The following is a 19883-nucleotide window of genomic DNA, read 5'->3' on the forward strand; positions in this document are numbered from 1 at the left end:
CTAGATGCCACAGAGAAAAGAGACCTGTAAGGTAGAGTCCTGGTCCTTAAAAAGCAATACATCTGCATGTATACAGAGGTTGACAGAAAAAAGATGGAGTTTAGGGTCATCACATACTACATCTGGGACTTCAGAGAAGTCAACCTCAAATGAAAAATGAAGTTAAGCCTTACTTGATTGATAGGGTTGTTATGAGGCTCCCTGGTAATAATTTATATTAAATCTCTTTGTAAATTTTTGGCTAGGTGACTATAATTCACAAATGGGAGTTATAGTAACATTCAGGTGCCGGTTTGTGCACTTTGGAAATGACATGTCTTTCAAGGTCCAGATTATGGGCTGGAGCTATGTGGGGATGCTTCCTAGAGGAAAAGGAACTTTTCCCAAGCCTTTAAAATCAGGACTGCAGTAGGTGGAAAAGAGTGGGAGGAGGGGGGTGATCTTTGTGGTGGTATTTAAAATAAGCAAAGACTCTCTGTCAACTATATATTAAAAAAAAAAAAAGCAAGGACTCCAGAGGCCGGAATAAGCATACAAACACATGCCAAGTGATACAAAACATGGGAGGAGGTAAGGTTACCAAGGTAGTTGTAATAGATTATTCTTCTTCTGAAAGAACTCCCTCCTTCCAGCCAAGTTAACACGTTATTCGCCTGGTCTCTTAGCTCAGTGCTGGCAGGGGTCTTGTCCTTCTCCGATTTCTCTCTAGCGCCCATCACAGAACCTGGCACATAGTAAGCATTCAATAAACGCTCAACAAATGAAAGAATAGATGGATGGTCATGTCCCTTCCCATTCTTGTCTGGTTGCTTTCATATTATCTAAAGTCATCAGCCACTGAATCGGGGGTTATCTTGAACTCCCTCTATGTGGTACAGCCCCCTCTGCTGTTGGGATTTATGAAATTCTCTGCAGTAATGCCAATACTCGGTGTGGTTTTTCTCCGCTCTGTCCCAGAAGACTCCCTACCCCCAGCGAACAATAAGGTGACCAGCAAGTCCTGTGAATACAACGGGACTACTTACCAACATGGTGAGCTGTTCGTGGCTGAAGGGCTCTTTCAGAACCGGCAACCCAATCAGTGTACGCAGTGCAGCTGTTCGGTAAGACCCAGCGTCTTCTCATTCCTGCTGGCCCCTACCCCAATACCAGAGCTTCTCCAGTGCTTATACCTTTTCTTTGAGCCTACACAGTGAGTTATTTGAAAGGAAGACAAATTGCATTTATTTTTTTAAAAGATTTATTTATTTGAGAGAGAGCGCGAGTGTGTGCACAAGTAGGGGGAGGGGCAGAGAGAATCTCAAGCGGACTCCCTGCTGAGCGTGGAGCCCCCATGGGGCTCAATCTGACAAGCCCTGAGATGACGACCTGCGCTGAAACCAAGAGCTAGACACTCAACCAACTGAGCCACCCAGGTGTCCCAAGACGAATTGCATTGAAATCCTCAGCCTCCCTGTTAATCTAGACTCCCTGAATTTCACAAACCCTGAACAACCCTGACCTCTGTTAAAGAAATCAGACCCTGTCATATCCTGGTCTTAAAGCTTTAGGACTGTTTAAATGGATAGACATGACCTGATGGTCTTGATCTGCCATCTTTTTCACAATAGTCACCCCAGCAAAGCCTTCATCAGAGGGACTCAACTATTCGAAGCTTTGGGGATGCTGTGGCTAGAAAAGCCATTGGCACCATTGAAGGCCACTCAGTCCAATTCACAAGAAAATGGGGGATCTCTTGGTTCCCATCTCCGATGTCTTCTCCCAGCCAGTTTGCTCTGGATAACTTGCAGTGAGAACGCTCTCAGCAAAACATGATTGTTCCTGTGATATCACTTGTCAGAAGAACCGTATATACCTTAGGAATAAAGTGTACTGATTATATCTTCATGGAATTGTGCAGTCCAAAGAATGTAATAGGTAGGACCAGAAAATGGGATAAAATGGTTGTTTCAACTGAAGTGTGAAGCAATGAAGTTAGAATTAGGATTTTTTTTTTTTCTGTAAAGGCATTAAACACTGGATTGCCAAGGGAAGTTCTAGAATCCCTTCCCTTGGGGACTTACAGTAAAAATATGGTATCTTGGTGGTTTGGGAGAATTTGGTTGTGGCCTTGCCCTACTAATGACTTTTTAGGGAGCCTTCTAGCCCCAGAATAATATGCTTATAAGAACAAGTTTTAAGGAAGGATGTTTGGAACATAGAACTTTAGGGAGTGGAAACTATGTCAAGACAGACATAATAGCAGGTAAATTTGATCCTCTCCCTTGCCTGGTGCTGAACTGGGGAATCCATTCAGATCGTCTTGTGTAGTTTTGTATTACCCCAGACAGCCAGTCTCCCTGGTTTGGAGTGTTATAAAAGATGGCTGTCATACAAATCTGCGTTCCCTGGAATCCTAATATCCATCTGGGGTGTGATGTGGACCAGGGAATACAGTGAACAGAGAAGACAGGAGCAAGACCATATTTCGGGGTTTGGCAGGCCAGTGGCAGCCCTAACACTGACTGCTTTGTACCATCTTAGACCAGGATGTCCAACAAGGATTGCCAATTCTTCGGTAACATAGTCTCTGATGTGGAGAAATAGTAAACAGAAAAAAAAAAATAAAGCATCATAACATTTAGGAAGCTCTAGAACTAACTATGGGAGAGCTCTGGGAATGGGTGGCATGTTTTGGATTCCTACTCATCCCAGATCCTGAGCTAAGAAGACTTTATGCTTCTACCCAGATCCTTCTGACCTTAAATTCTGTTTCTCCTTGGCAGGAGGGAAATGTGTACTGTGGTCTCAAGACTTGTCCCAAGTTAACCTGTGCATTCCCAGTCTCTGTTCCGGATTCCTGCTGCCGGGTATGCAGAGGTATGTGTCCCATATCACAAGACATAGGGGTGCTGCCATCCTGGATAGCTGTCCAATGTCGTAAGAAAGGGATTTTTTGTGGAAACGTTAGGTTTTAGCTGGGGTGGAGAGGGGGGCAATCCATTCAAAAAAGGGAGGAAAGAAACACTGATTTTAAGGGCCACCACCTGAAAGAAACTGCCCTACATGTGGCAGAAGAATAAGAGTGAGTGTCATCTACTGAGAAAGTGAGTGCCTGTATCTTTTCTCCCTTGATCACTTTTAGCTGGGCCTCTGTGTTATTGAATTGTGAAACATAGGCCATTTCCATGAATAGCCTTAACAGGAAGAATGGGCCTTGCAGAGCCCTGATGTGACCATTTTGAAGACTCTGCAGGGAAAATCTAGGTATATTCTTTAAAGCCCCACAGTCAAATGGTGACAAACTCAGTAAAAGCAAAATGGAAGGCAGAAGGTGTCATCTTCTCAGATTATAGCCAAAATGGCATCATTGTTCTCAAGCCAGTGTTTTTTTGTTTGGTTTCCATTTCTTTGATAATGACGCCATTTCTATCCTCTCAGATCGAGCATAATCACCTTTAATTTATCCTTTATTGCCTCTTCGCAAATTATTAAATCTATCAGCTGTCTTCACTATCCCTTTCCTTTCTGGCTTTCCCTCTAGCAGCATTCTGATTTTGTCTTCTTTCCTTCCATCCAGTCGACATATTTATTGAGCATCTACTGTAAGCTCAGCCCAGTGCTAGAAGCTAGATATGTATCGGTAAGTAGAGTAACCTACAGGGCACTGCTAGACTCTAAGGCATCTTTATGCAAATTACAAAGAGAATTATTTTTTACTTAAGAGATACTGCCATTTTCCAGAAAGTCCTTGTTAATGCACCCCTTCTGTGCAGCACATTTATGCAGTACATACCCTCTACAACCAGATGTGGCATACATAGCAGCAAAAACCCATTCTTCACTCTTGTGGAACTCACATTCTACCAGAGAAGACAAATGATAAACAAATAAATAAAGATTGAAACAGTGTACTTACATTTTTCTTCTCTGGACTGTAGTAATTGTAGTCCACACTGGCTGGAGATGAGGCTGAAGAAGTGAGCGGGGGTCAGACCATGCAGGACCTTCAAGGCCATGGGATGGAGTTTGCATTTCAGTTTCTAAATACCTTGGGAAGCCACTGGAAGGTTGTGAGCAGGGCATGACATGAACCAGTTGATGCCTTAAAAGATCTCATTGGCTGTTGTATCCATACTAGATTGGAGGGAGGCCGCAAAGCAAGGGGAGAGCCCAGGAAGAAGGCGAGTGTAGTAGCCTGTCTCGTGTGAAAGGGCAGGTGTCTGGTTTGGGGACACAGTACAAACTAGTGGTTCACACTGGAGCCTCTGGAACCAGCTGCCTCGGCTCTGAGCCCAGTCTTGCTACTTTCTAGCTGGATCATGAGCAGTGCATTCAGCCTTTCTAACAATCTCTAAAGGGAGGATAATGTTAGTACTTACTTCCAAATGCCTGTGAGGTTTAAATGAGATCTTGCAGGAAAAGGACCATTTAGAATATACATCAATCCCCTGCCTCAGACAGTGAAGGCCTCTCACACTGTAGCTTCAACTTACCTTTCTAGCCCATATTCTTCCATTCCCGCACCTCAGGTTCTTCTCTCAGTGTTCCTGTGCTGTCTTACCTTTGTGCTTTCACTACCCGCCCCCCTGCCAGCAAGATTTTTCCAACATTAGTGTGCTTCAGAATCACCTGGAGAACTTTCAGATCCTCAGACAACAATTGCAAGATTGTGATTCAATGGCTTTGGGGTGGGGTCCCGGCATGTACATGTGGGCAGGCTCCATTGTCCACTTGGAGGCAGATGGCCCGTAGACTCTGCTTTAAGAACCTATTCCTAAGACCATGTAGATGACTGGAGGCAGCCCTAACAATGGTTCATATTTGGGTTTAGTGCACTTAAACTGAGCACATTAAAAATCTGAAACCTGGAAGCAGTAGAAAAGTAACAAATGTCATTCTGACTGGCCGGAGGATCTAATTCCAACTATATGGCAACTGACTTTGGGATGAATGAGTCACAGCCATTTCATGATAGGGAACTAGGAGGTCAAGGGAACAAAATGGATGCCTAGGTACAAACTGACATGGACAGCAAGATCTTGGAGGAGGGAAACTTGCCTTTTTTCTGGAAAATCCTTTTCCTTTCATCTCTGCCTATGGAAATCCTACAAGTTTCCCAAGACGTAGCTCAGGTACAACCTCCTCAGATTCTGATGCAGGCAATCCTCTGGCCACATCTCGATAAATACTAGACAGAAGGCCTTTCTCTCTCCTCTGCCTTCCCCCTGCCATCCTTAATTTCTCCATCCTGAATTCCCGCTTATCCAAAGGCCAGCCCAACTGCCACTTCCTCTATGAAGCATTTTTTTTAAATCTATAAGTGAGGAGTAAACCACCTTCCTTTCTGAGACTCCACAGCACTTCCTGGGTGCTTCTCTAGTAGCATTTATCACTTCATTACCTTTTGTTTTTTATTATGTGTGCCCATGTCCTATCCTCCCTATCAATTATGAGCTTCTTTTTAAAGATTTTATTTATTTATTTATGACAGAGAAAGAGAGGCAGAGACCTAGGCAGAGAGAGAAGCAGGCACCCTGAGGGGAGCCCGACGTGGGACTTGATACCAGGACCCCGGGATCATGACCTGAGCCAAAGGCAGATGCTCAACCACTGAGCCACCCAGGTGTCCCCAATTATGAGCTTCTTAGGGCAAAAGCTATTTCTGGTTCATCTTCTTCCCCCTGCACTGCTCTAGGTACAAAGTAGGCGCTCTTTGAATGAATGCACACTAGCTTGGAAGTACTGCCAGAAAGTGATAGTTTGAGGGATCCCTAGGTGGCGCAGCGGTTTGGCGCCTGCCTTTGGCCTAGGGCGCGATCCTGGAGACCCAGGATCAAATCCCACATCGGGCTCCTGGTGCATGGAGCCTGCTTCTCCCTCTGCCTGTGTCTCTGCCTCTCTCTCTCTCTCTCTCTCTCTCTCTCTGTGACTATCATAAATAAATAAAATAAAAAGAAAATGATAGTTTGAATTAGATGCACCTGACATATGATATTATTGCTGTGTTTTCTGCCTCTGAATTACTGACAGGCTGTGGTAGGGGTGGTGCTGGCTGTACATTGATTCATGGTAGGTAAGAAATCATTTGGTGTCATTTCTGATGACCAGGTACTTTTCCAACCCCATCACACTTCAGGAAATGACCTCGTTCTGAGTACCAGTTTATGCTCATCCCTTTTCTTATGCCCTTTCTAGTGGTCCTCACAAGTCAGCGTGGATTTCATGACAGCCTCATTTGGTTTGCCTTGTATCTTTCTATGACGCTTTCTCACAGTGAGGGTGTCCATACATCCATACAGCTATGACATTTAAGCCAGAAAAGATGAGCATTTTGTTCCTCATCTCCCTACCTATCTTTGCCCCCACCTTAATTTGAGTCTGCTCCAAAGGGAAGAGAATCCGCACAGAGTACACGTGTTTGCTCACATCACCAGCTAGTTGCTATAATCCACTTGTCAGATTGAGATTATATTGTTTGAAGCAAAGGAAACCGCGAGAAATCTAAACTGAAGAACAATGAATAAAAGAAAAAAAAAAAAAAGAAAGGCAGATGCCAAAAGACATACTATTGCTCCTGAGAAAAGGCGTGGTGCCACGGACATAGGCTTTGAAGCCAGAAGGACGGAGATTTGATGTAACTGAGCTTCCGCCTACTAGTGATACCTCTGGCAAGCTGCTTACCTACATGGAACCTCATTTTTTTTCAGCTCTGAAAATGGAGCTTATAATACCTAACACCTATGGAAAGGTAAAAATTAACCAAGGTGATGAAGAGAGCTAGGAAAGTCTTTTTCTTTTCCTTTTTAATTTAAGATTTTATTTATTCATGAGAGACACAGAGAGAGAGAGGCAGAGACATGGGCAGAGGGAGAAGCAAGCTCCCTGTGGGGAGCCCGATACGGGACTCGATCCCAGGGGTCCTGGGATCATAACCTGAGCCGAAGGCAGATACTCAAACACTAAGCCACCTCAGCTTCCCTAGGAGAAATTCTGATACAGAGTTATTGCTTCATATGAAATAATTATTATATTTCACACAATATTATTATATTTATTGGCTGGAGTTAAGTATGATTGCACCCTCTCCTCTATGTCTGATAGTCTTGCCTTTTTCTTTACTTAATCTCCACACACAGAACTTAATTTCTCATCCCTCTTGTGGTAACAGATCCTGGGGTGCACCATCTTCTCAGTGATTCTCTTGTCACAATTTAAATTTCCTTTCTTAAAAAAAATAAATAAATTTCCTTTCTTTTATCATGTCCTCAAAAGCAATGCATAAAAGCGAGCTGTGACGGATCCTGTGTTGTCCCTTCATACACTTGACAATTCCCAAAGTTCTTTCTCTACCATCTCTCCTCCAGCCTAAATAAACCCTTCTCTTTCATCTTTCCCTATGAAGACTAAATCCCACACTTTCATAAAATTGATGCTTTTCTCTCTGCCTCGAATTTCTTTCCATCTTTCAATTGCATATAATGTGATTGAATCTCCTTTGAAGTGCTAATGTTGGAAGCACCTTGTTATTTTTTTTTCCTGCTGAGATGGTGTTTTTACAAAGGTATATCTTGCATAAGCGTATTACTCATACAGCTGGGAATGCAGACACACTTCTCCCCTATGCTGACCACCCTAATTGCAGACAAAATACTGCAAGAGAAATACCCTTTTAAGTGCTGAACTCACAAACGTTAATATAAAGGGCCCTATTTGAACGGGTTCTTTCTCTGCGCTGTCACCCAACACAGGTGTGTGCTCTCTTCCTGGGTCACATGGCAGTATTAGCCACAGACTGGATCTCAACCCCAGCTCCAGGGCTTTCGACTGTCCCTGAGGCTAGGAGTCAGGAGAGCATTGGCATGTCATTGCTGGCACTTCAGCAAACCTCATCTGGACTGGAAATGGAGTGCAAACAGCCACTGGAACCTTTAGAGAAACTTGATCAGAACAAAAATCTCATACGACTACCACATTCTGGGCAGGCAGGCCTCAAACTTATACCCATTCCCAGCTTCCCTCTCCCACTTATCATTTCTGCTTCCTGTCTCCTGCGTATCTTGCCAAAGCAAAGGGGAAGGCTCTGTACTTGAACTCTAGACGGGAGAGGTTTGGTGTTGTTGACTGTATTGAGAGGCAAGCTTGCATAGACAGAGTACATATGTGGCACTTACTATGTGCCAGGCAGTGGTGTAAGCACATATGTGTGTAATACCTCATTTAATCCTCATGACAGGGATGCCTGGGTGGCTCAGTGGTTGAGCATCTGTCTTTGGCTCAGGGTGTGATCCCAGGGTCCTGGGATCAAGTTTCACATCAGGCTCCCTGCAGGGACCCTGCTTCTCTCTCTGCCTATGTCTCTGCCTCTCTCTGTGTGTCTGTCATGAATACATAAATAAAATCTTACTTTGTGTGTCTCTCATGAATAAATAAATAAAATCTTTTTTAAAAAGTTAGGGCATAGCAATGGCAGTCTTACACTCCCAGGATCTCACCAGGGAGTGGAACTGGCCACCTGATGCTGTAGGAGCGTCTATAACTGTCCTTCCTCTGTTTTACGTGTGCGTAATACCCTAGTCCAGGCTTTTCTTCTTACAGAAATACTTGATCCTGTTGGTCAGTGCCTACCATATCTTACCACATTATACAGTGTCAGTTCTTCAGATGGTTTTAAAAGGTGATTTATAAAGCAATCTTCCCCTTCCTTAACCTACTACTCATCCTCATTCCTCTGACGCCAACACGCACACCTTATACTCTGGGCTGGCTGTTCCCTTTGTCCTAAAATATGCTCTGTTCCTTCCCACTTTTGTCTCCTGCTATGTGCCTCTCTTAGCTCTCACTCCCCACAAGCTTAGAATAGCTTTCCTCCTCTCTCCTACAGATTACAATCCTAATCCATCTTTCAAGAGCCCAGCTCATGTCCCACCCTTTCTAAAGAGCCCCACCTGATAACTCTAGTCCTCCTTGAGCTCCTTGGACCACACTTGGGGCTTAGTCTGGCTTGTAGAGTCCAGTATTTAAAACATTTTCTTGTATTGTTCATCATTTCATTGGTCTCAGCTCCTTACCTGGGGAAGGGCCACCCTTTTCCTCTGTTTACCCTAGCATAAAATTACGCATTTCTTGTGGTGGATATATTAAAAAGAAAGAGCTACAGCTATGAAAATCTCTTGACAGCATTCTAAGTGAGTCCTAGGTAGGGAGGCCAGAGAGATGACTGAACTTACAACTTAATCAATCCAAGCTCATTTATCCAATACATTTCCAAAGAGCCAAAGGAGAAAATTGAATCTTGCTTTATGAAATTGGAGCTATTTCTACAAACTTCCACAAATGACTGAAAACCAGAAGCAACTGTCTAAAAGCAATTTGTCAGTATTCAAGACAGCTACCATTTTACCTAAGGCTTTTTATTTCTCTTTCAAAAACAAAAACAAAAACAAGCAGCAAAATTACACGTGAGGTGCCTTCTTGGCTGGAACCCAGAGGTCTTGAGGGAAGTGGTGAGCAAGGTAGTTCATTTTGTAATAATGTCAAAAAAATCTCCCCAAGTTTTCAAACTTCTCAAAATCAAACAGAACTGGGGAAAATAACAGCACCTCCAAATATAGATCCTCGTGTATTGGCCTAGCATTGTTTTGGGTTTTGTCCACATTTTCTGCAGAAACACCACCATCACCAGGTCATGATGAGGAAGAAGACATCGTTAATGAGACACACTGCTCAAAAAAGATAAAAATGAATTCAGTCATTTATGGTTTTTGAGTTGCTGTGCTCTAACTGAAACTTCAAAATGTGCTGAAACACTCTGACCTCTTCAGTGACAGAAGAGTCTGACAACCATTAATAAGCCCTGTTCTCAGGTGAACCATTCATGTTCATGAAGATGGGGACCATCTGACAGCCCACCCTTGGCCTTCCTCTTCTAAATCTAAATCTAAATCTCCACTGGAAGCTTCCTTTTTCCATGGAAACTTTCCAGCTTGCTTTTGTTCTCTCTCCAGCCCTTGTGCTCAGATTTCATGTTCAGGTACTTACTGACACTCCCAGGACTCTCACTCCTCTCTGGTCATCGTGTTCCTACTTGGGATATCTCTTATGTCTAGAATGTTTCTTTTTTATTTTAAAGATTTTATTTTTATTTTATTAGAATGAGAGAGAGAGAGAGAGAGAACAAGCAGGGGAGAGAGAGAGAAGCAGACTCCCCACCGAACAGGGAGCCCAGTGCAGGGCTCAATCCCAGGATCCCAGGATCATGGCCTGAGCCAAAGGCAGACACTTCACCGACTGAGCCACCCAGGTGCCACTTAGAATGTTTCTTCTTAGACAGAAAGCCCTTCAGACGGTGGATGAGACAGCATTGACATTGACTTTCATTCTGAGCTTAACAAATGAATAACACCGATTCCTAATTGGCCATGTCGAATAAACACCCCCATCCTGCTCTGGGATTGAAGGGTTTCTCATATGTATAGGGATCTGGTTCTATAATAAAAATAAGGAATTTCCAGTGAAGTATTTCAGAGCAAGTACTTCTTCACAGGTTAAAGCTACTCTTCCTTCAGCCCTGTCCTTCTGACTGCTTCAAGGGATGCCATGACTGCCCAGAAACATACCACCACATATGTGCATTATTCTCATTGGAATAATCTTCGTGAGCCTAGACCCCAGTATTTCTAGAAATTGGTCTGATTTGTTGACTGACAGCATGAACAAGAAAAAGAAATGTGAGCAAGACAAGCAGTGTCAGGCAGGGGGAGTCATATTTGAATATTATCTATGTTACAACAAAGTCCAAGTCTCTTGTAGCCGAGGCAAAGTGGACAGTGAATACCACTTATTCAAGCAAATCACTAGAATGACTACATCCACTTACCCCTTGGATTTAGCCATGAAAACCAACCCCATGTCCCCTACTCCCACCAGACATCCCAGTCCTCTTTGGATAAGGCCGGGGAGCTAATGCAGTATTTGTGAATTGAAGGACTTTAAATGGACTGCTTTCCATTAATTCCCAGGTTGACCAGCAGTAAACATTGATAGATCTCTGAGCTTCCCTTCTCCATCTATCTGCTTGTTATTTTCCCTGTATGGATGTGGTATCATAGGACTCTCTTTATTTGGGTCCTTGGACTGTTATCACTCTGCTTTATGACTACAAGATTGCACTGTCTCCCAATGAAGCAGGTATCTGCCCTCTTCAGCCTCATCTTAAGTCAAGAGAGAATAAGGGATGGCATTAAAACTCAAATGCCTCTTTGACAAAGATGACAATTAGGAGAGGACTAGCATAATTATGAGAGAATCTAAGCCAGTTCAGAAGGAATGGGGCTAAAAGAATCTCTGTGGCCTTTTTTCTTTCTTTTTTTCTTTTCCTGCATCCAGGATCCTGGCTTTCAAAATGGAATGAACAAGGGGTAGTGGAAGGGGAGGTGGGCGGAGGATGGGGTGACTGGGTGACAGGCACTGAGGGGGGCACTAGGCGGGATGAGCGCTGGGTGTTATGATATGTGTTGGCAAATTGAACTCCAATAAAAAATAAAATAAAAATAAAATAAATAAAATAAAAAAGAAAGGGAAAAATATCTATACAAAAAAAATCAAAATGGAATGATTTTAAAATGAGATAATTCCATTTCTATGAGCAGGCATAAATGTTTTTCTTATTGTTGGGCTTCATTTTTTGTTTAATCCAGAGCCTTTCCTTGTTAGATACTTCAAATGCTCACGGGAGTCCTTAAGTTGGGTTTTCCCCATGGGTAAGCTACTCTTGAGGGGAATGAGGGAAGAAGAGGAGGGAAAAGATGGGAGGAATAGGAGGAATAACACTTGCTGTGCCAGGCACTGCTCTGAGCTCTTTGCTCACACTAATCCATTTCATCCCCCACTACTCTCTGGGCTGGATTTGATTGTCTCCATTTTAGCCATAAGGAAGCTGAGACTCAGAGAGGTTCATCACTTGCCCAGAGTCACACGGGTGCAAAGGGGCAGAGCCAGGACTTGGACCCAGGTAGTCTGGCTGACGTGGGTGGTTCTCTTAGCTGTGACTGCTATGTTGCCTCTCAACTTGGGGATGTGGAGCAACTTTGAGGACTCTGAACTCTGAGGCTACTGGGAGGAACAGACTTTGTGACAACTCTGCTCCCCGGGGCTGGACATGGTAATTCTTCCAGCCGAGTTATTGGGATGAGACTCAAAGGCCCCATTTCTAAGTATCATCTTGGATATGCATAACCACAATGCCATTGGAAGAGCAGACTGGGTTGTGGGTACCATCTAGCTAATAACTTCTCTGTGCCCTCTCCCATAATTCCCTCTCACAAGCACATGCAACTTTCACAATGCCCTTTTTAAAAAGTATGTATTTCTGATTTTTCTGGATAAATGCTTTTGTATTCTTCTTCAGATTTGGCTTGCTCCTCTTGGCAGGATTCCCCCTTGTCTGTGCCTTTGTGTGTCTCAAGCAGATACTGTGTTTAAAATGCTAAGAGCTTGTATTGACAGCCCAAACAATAAAGTGCTTTGACAGTGAAGTATTTTCTAGAAAACATGACTGTCTACAAAATACTGGAGGACTTCCTGTGGTACTGTATATCGTTGTTAGCTCCAAGGTCTAACAGTGGAGAATCCTTGTGACCCAGGTTCTTTAAAGCTTCACTTAAATTTCAGCATGCTTGCTCCCTCTCAACAGAATTTGTAGAATTAGATGTTTGGCAGAGGCCCCTGAGTCATCTGCTTCCACTCTCTCATCTCCAGCTTGGGTATTATCTGCTGGCCATCAAGTGGCTCACCCCAGAACCTGGCACGTAGTAGGTGGAGATGTCACGATCGATCACTTTCTTCCTCTCCGCCTTCTTCCGGTTTCCCCTCACAAAATCCCTTTAATAATTTGCCCTGGTTCTGCTGATTTTGACATGTTGCTCTGAAAGTACAGAGATCCCTTTCCCTTGTCACAGAGATCACCATCCAGCCCCCACCCAGTCTCGAGGATTCATTTCATTTCCATGTGCCTTATGATTAGAGCGACTACATATCTTATCATCCAAACCAAGACACTTTTGAAAGGGAGAGGGCTCAGTAATTATGCCTGTAGAAAAAGAGGCATGAAACTGGGTTGTCTCAGATCCATCAGGACCTATAGGCACGCTCTTTATGATGTTGTGTGTGGTTCAGAAGTGGCCACATGCTGGCGTAGTTTTGCTTTCTGAGGCTTATCTTCATGGGTATCTAATAATCTCATTGTACACTTAGTCCTTTTGAGAGGACAGGGTTTACTTCTGTGACCTACTCAAGCTAACCAGAGATTAATGGAAGCCACGGGAGTTATAAACAGTCCGAATTGTAGCCCAGCTCTTGACTGTATTTCAAATGCTTGTTCTCCATTTCTCCCATTACCAGAAAGCCAAGCCATTTTAGCTCTATAGGGTACCACTCAGATTATAATTGAGGTTTGAATAAACAACACGTGGCTTTTAAGGTTAAACGAATATTGTTTGACATACAGTACACTAGAGTTGTTTTTCATTTTGGTTTTAAAAATTGGTTAAAATTACATCTTGTTGCTTCTCAGAATTAACTAGAATCCATCTGTCTCCATTAGAATCACTGGGGGGTTTTTTGTTTGTTTTGTTTTGTTTTAAGTAAGGCCTTGGCTGAAAAAAGAAGCTCCCTCTCACTCAAGATAATTTACCAGTGAATCGGATGGGGGAGGGAGGAGGGAAAGGAACAGGTTTTAGAGTATTGGTGCTTGCTTTTTTCTTTTATGCATTTTGTCTCTTAGATATATCTAAAGTGTAGTATCTAAAGTAGTAAATGGATAACTATTATCACCTCTCCAGACAGATTTGGCCCAAGTCTAAGAGAATCACTCACAGTTGAACAAAATGTGGACGTCTGAGAAGATTCTTCCAATTTAACTATGGTTCAAATTATATCGAATGACTCCTTGCTTACAGAACATTCCAACTTAGAGAATGCCATTTTGACGATGTCAAAAGCTCAAAAGCAACCAAAATAGTAGTCATTCCTACTTGAGATCTATACAGAAGTAATGACTCCAGTAGTTTTTAATGAGGTGAAATGATTCCGATTGAGGCACACATGCCTGTCTGCAAATGCTTAGGTGTTGCGACACGTTGTTGTTACAAGACATTAATAGTCCACTCCCATGCTTGATCCCGACTTGCCTCCTCATTGTCTTGCTATCTTACCTATCGGCTCACTTAACAGGGACTACTTGCTTCGAGATTCTGCTTAGACGCTAAGTATTTCAAGACACTATCTAAAAGCCCTTTGAAGACTCTAGAGTCTAAATGCAATAAATTGACCTTCTCAGAAGGTCATGCTAAGTAAACATTGCATGCCAGTACCAACCGTTAAGTCTACATTTGCAAAGGGCGTTTGGGGAAGAGAGCTCTTCTCTCATTTTTCTTTTTTTTTATTTTTTAAAGATTTTATTTATTCATGAGAGACAGAGAGAGAGGCAGAAACACAGGCAGAGGGAGAAGCAGGCTCCATGCAGGGAGCCCGATGTGGGACTCGATCCCGGGTCTCCAGGATCATGCCCTGGGCTGAAGGCAGGCGCTAAACCACTGAGCCACCCAGGGATCCCCTCATTTTTCTTTTAAAATTTGTTCTTTTTGGGCTACTTAGATTAGAAAACATATCCTATAGCTTTGACATTCTGTTCTGCCATTTGCTGGTGAATCTCTTCTGGTTTCCAGTCTTCTCTCCGGTCCCACATTTTCATCTGGCTCACGACAAAGCTTAGACCTGCCACTGCCAGTGAAAACAGAATGAGTACATTTAAGTTCATCCCACCTTACTGTCAAGGGCAGTGCCATTTCCCAGCTGGTCATACTTGCAACCCTTAGCATCTTTTTTATGTAAAAAAAATTTTTTTTAAGATTTAATTATTTATTTGAGAGTGAGATCATGAGAGCAGCAGGGAGGGGCTGAGGGAGAAGGAAAGGGAGAATCCTCAAGCAGACTCCCCGACGGACATGGGGCCCGATCCCAGGACCCCAAGATCACGACCTGAACTGAAATCAAGAGTGGGCTACTTAACTGATGGAGCCCCCCAGGTGCCCTCCAATCCTAACATCCTTTTATACTGTTTTTTCCCTTACCACCATTCTCTGTTAGCAAATATCCCCAAGGGATCTTATCATTTCCTTTTTATCTGGAGTAGTCTGGTTTGTCCCTCCTTCATTGTTTCATTGTTTTAGAGATTCTCGGGACCTGTCACATGTTACTACAACAACCTCTTGGTTGGCCTCTCAAGATTCCACTTGCTCCCCAGCTAGGTGACACTCAATTGCCAGGCAAAGCTGCCACAAGTCACCTCTTTCTTTAACTGTAGGAACTCTACATAAAAATCAGTAACAGGATAAAATGTGAATTCTTTAGCCTCTTTCTGAAGTCTACACAGCAATTATTTACTACCCTTACTTAAGTCTCCCTCCCCTCTTTCTCTTATTCCCCTTTCCCTCTTCCTTTCTTCCTCTCCACCATCTCTCTTGTTTCACATCTGAACTTTCTACTACAGCCACAGCCACATCCTGTTGGCTGTTTCCATATGTTCCTTACTGTTTCAAAGCTCTGCTCCTTTGCAGTTACTTATGTTAAATCATATCACCGTGATGCCTACTTCTAAAAACATGACTGATTATTTTGGGAAGCTTTCCATGATTCTGTCTTACTGATCACTTACTCCTTCAATCTCTCCCAAGCACCTCTTGACGAATCCTAATTTTTTCCCCCATGAAATGATCTTTAAATCATGAAGGGCTAAAGTCATAACTTTGTTATATGTCACTGCCAGATAATATTGCTTTCAAAGGAATTTCGAGGTCTTTGGCACATCCTAAAAGCCAATGATATTATCTAATTTTCCCTCACAGGACTACCACATCCTTGAACCAGTAACATGTTACTATCTCCATGTGGGCTTTGAAAGCTCGAGGGATAAATTCAAACAGAAAATCCATAAATGCTGATACTTTTTGGTATTTCCTGTTACCCTGCCAAATACATGGTTGAATTGATACTGAGAGTAAGACCAAGCTCTTCCCAGTGACTTGGTTGGTCATAGATAACACGAGGTAAAATCCTTGGAAATTGTCCTGTGGTTGGTGATCTTTAATCAGTAGAGGAATATCACTGTCTGTAGTGTGTTGTTCTCAAGACTAAAAGTCGGATCTTCCTCCTCAAACCAGTTACTCTGGCAGTGAGGCAATGATAAGTAGTTTACTGTTCAAAGAATGGACATACAAACCAGGGGAAGTGATCTCAGGCAAAAAAAAGAGGAGTAAATCTTGGATATCTGTTATGTAAATATTCCAGCCACCACAAGTCTTACCTTAACTTTCAGACCAGGGCCTAACTTTCCAGAGACATAATGGTGATTTTAACAAATTATGACAGCCCAAATCCTCGAATCTCTTATTTTGTAAGGGTAGTTTAAACACAGGTTAAATATGACCTGCAAAATACTTAACTGTCACTGGATAAGATAAGCAAAAATGAGGCTGACAGCTCTATTACAGTGGAAAGTGATTATTTTGTCTTTTGTTTCCCAAATTTTGTGCAATGTGAATCGATCGGCTCTTTTGAAAAGTGGCAGCTTTCTTCAGAGTTGTTTTGAAAAATGAGGCAGGCCCAGAGAGGAATCTTTCAGGGTCACTTTATGAAGGAGAGCCATTTTTTTGAGAGAGAGAGAGAGAAGGGAGGGGGAGCAGAGATAATCTTAAGCAGGCTCTGCACCCATCACAGAGCCCAATACAGGGCTCGATCTCATGACCCTGAGATCATGACCTGAGCCGAAATCGAGTCCAACGCCCAACCAGCCGAGCCCCCCAGCACACAGAAGGATAGCCATCTTAACAACAGTTAAAATGTCTGGAGAAATTTGGGATCATAGAATCAAAAATGTTGCTAGGTCACAAGGGTGACGGTTTTCCCTTCTATGTTTGTATGACTCTTTCTTTATTTTGCAATAAACAGGGGATGGAGAATTGTCGTGGGAACATTCTGATGGTGATATCTTCCGGCAACCTGCCAACAGAGAAGCAGTAAGTGTGAATAGCTCAAATAATTCAACACCCCGCAGCACCAGGCCAAACTTTTCTCCTTCCATGGCTGTTATCCTAGGAACTCCATAAAAGGGCCCATTTATAACACCATTTCTCTTTCCCTTGCCTTAGAAAACTAAACGATATTATCACCAATCTCAAAACATGTAAGTCCACTGTATATTTGGTAACTAGAGCCAGGACAGGGGCACAAAAAAAATCACAGCCCCAGCACCTAAGTATCCCTTATCTAGATTGGAAGTTGGTAGCCTTTCGGGCTAGCTTGCCAAATCTTTGCCTTCTGGATGGAAGGCAGGTCACTGCCTCTGTCCTCAATAGTCCTTAACAGAGGAGCTTCTGTGGGATTATAAGGTGGATCTGTCCATTCTTTAGGCAGAGGTACTGTGGACATGTCTCCATAAAGCCTCTCCTAAGCCTTAGGCTCTCAGTCATACAGCAGCAAGAGAAAAAAAGGTAGCAGCTACACACTCCTTCCCCACCCTGCAATATCCCATTTGTATGTTCAGTGTATAGCAACAGCATCTCTTGTTCCTGTGTATTTCAAAGTAATTGGCAAAATGCAATCCCTCTCTCCAAAACATATGTCTAAGTACAGCAATACCTTGAACTTCTTAAAATCTGAAAAGGAGATGTTCCAATTCAAAGAATCTCATCATACTGATGGATTATAAAAATATACAAAATGTATGAAGGCATTCATGGTACATAAATGGGTACTGATTGAACCCCTATACAAAAAAGTATACGGGGCATTCAGTGCAACATTATTTTTATAAGAGAAAAGCCAGTGGAAGGAACCCAAACGTAAGTAATAGGGGCTTGGTTGAACACACCCAATCTGTGGGACATGGTACTGTTGTTAAGTAGAATGCAAGACATCAAAAGTGTACTCAAGTGGAGGGATCCTCAAGATAAAGATTTTATTTATTTATTTAAAAGACAGAGAGAGGCAGAGACATAGACAGAGGGAGAAGCAGGCTCCTCAGAGGGAACCTGATGCAGGACTCGATCCCAGGACCCTGGGATCATGCCCTGAGCTGAAGGCAGATACTCAACCACTGAGCCACCCAGGTGCCCTGATCCCCAAGATATATTATGTAAACAAACCAAGGTGCAGGGTGCAACTCATACTGTCATTTCCTGTGTGCCTGCACAAATTGAATGCATATGAAAAGATCTGGAAGGTCAGATACCAATAGGTTACGAGTGATAATCTCAGAGGGGTAGAAGCAGCAGGGGGAAAGGGAGAGCCTGATTTTTTTCCTTATCTCTTCTGTATCATTGGATGTTTTTCAATGAGCGTCAATTTGTTGTGCAGTATATAACGTTTAAATGATTGTTTAAAACCTGTGGTATTAGTTCTCAACAAGCATTGTATAGAAGGCCAGAGTCTAGGGAATTATATGGCAAGCCTGAGGATGGGGAGGGAGGCAGGTGTGAGGAAAGTGTTGATAGGAATGTAATAAAATAGCCAGTCTAAACATCCCGGCGTTGCTTAGTCCATGTGTCCTGGTTGTCTCATGTGCCACTTCTGACCTGCATATACCCGGCTCACCAGCACACCCTCAGTAGGGAGTTGAAATGATGTCTGCTTTATTCTCTGCTCCTACTATTTTCTAGACCTTGCTGTTTCTGAATGAGTGTGGAAGGATTGTGGGTTGGGGGAATGTGAAGAACAATACTCTGGATATCTCAAAAAAAAAAAAAGCAGCATTCCTGCAAGAGAGAATGGGCTTCCCAGTTTCCCAGTGATTCTGGATCCCCAGGATGGGTGAAACAGGAGATGGAGATGAAGGAGAGCACTTGTGATGATCTCTGGGCATTGTAGGGAAGTGTTGAATCACTATATTGTACACCTGAAACTCATATTGGGCTGAAAGTTCACTAACTGGAACTTAAAAAAAAGTTTAAAAAACTTAAAAAGATTTTCTCCACCTAGCTCTATCTGCTAAGCGTTGAGGCCAGGTTGGTGGTCCTGCTGGTAAGGCCATTAATTCGCCTTTCTTCCTGACTTCATTTTATGCTGCCTCCAGCTGCACCCTTGTCTTGCAGTCTCGTCTGTCCTTCTTCCGAAACTGCCAGTGATGGGACTGAGCTTAATCCCATACTTCCTGTAGCAGAAAGAGGTCAGGTATAGAATGCAGGGCCTTGAAATAGTTATTGATTTTCAAAGGAGTTTGAGACCTATCTTTAGAAACAAACATTGGGGCCCGGTAGAACAAAATGTCCAGATGGTTCCACTTTATTATAAATAAATATTTTCCTTTGTTCTAAAAGTGGGTAGATACTGTGGGATATGATTTGAATAATAAAGAGCATCTGTAGTACTAGAAAAATACGTACCTGGCACACAGTAGGCCCCCAAGAAATTCATTTTGAATGAATGGGTATGGAAGGCAGGGTGAAATGTATGTGAGGGGCTTTTCATGAATGTGAATGCACAGAAATTTGTCCCAAATCAGAGAGAGATGCTTCTAACTTGTTGCTGGCTCTTGACCAGCCGAAAATTAGAAGGTAGGAGAACCCATTCTGAATATCCTTTGCAGGCCTAATGCTCTCTATGGGATCAAGAAATGCAGCACTGGGACACCTGGGTGACTCAGTGGTTGAGCAGCTGCTTTTGGCTCAGGACATGATCTCGGGGTTCTGGAAACGGGTCCTGCATTAGGCTCCCCACGGGGAGCCTGCTTCTCCCTCTGCCTATGACTCTGCCTCTCTCTGTGTCTCTCATAAATAAAATCTTAAAAATTAAAAAAATTTAATGCAGCACTAACAGCACATTGCCAATTCAGTAGACTGTCACTTTAA

At 43.0% G+C, this 19883-nt stretch overlaps 1 protein-coding gene across 1 annotated transcript in view; it reads left to right on the forward strand.

Annotated features, from left to right (window-relative positions):
• The window catches only part of CHRDL1 (chordin like 1), a 121127-nt gene that overhangs the window by 79559 nt on the left and 21685 nt on the right, over nt 1–19883 (forward strand). The window contains 3 exon segments of the mRNA XM_072817679.1: nt 961–1103; nt 2766–2859; nt 16987–17054. Coding sequence (XP_072673780.1) covers nt 961–1103; nt 2766–2859; nt 16987–17054 — 305 coding nt within the window.

Source organism: Canis lupus, chromosome X (genome assembly GCF_048164855.1).
Source record: "Canis lupus baileyi chromosome X, mCanLup2.hap1, whole genome shotgun sequence".
Classification (NCBI taxonomy): Eukaryota; Metazoa; Chordata; class Mammalia; order Carnivora; family Canidae; genus Canis; species Canis lupus.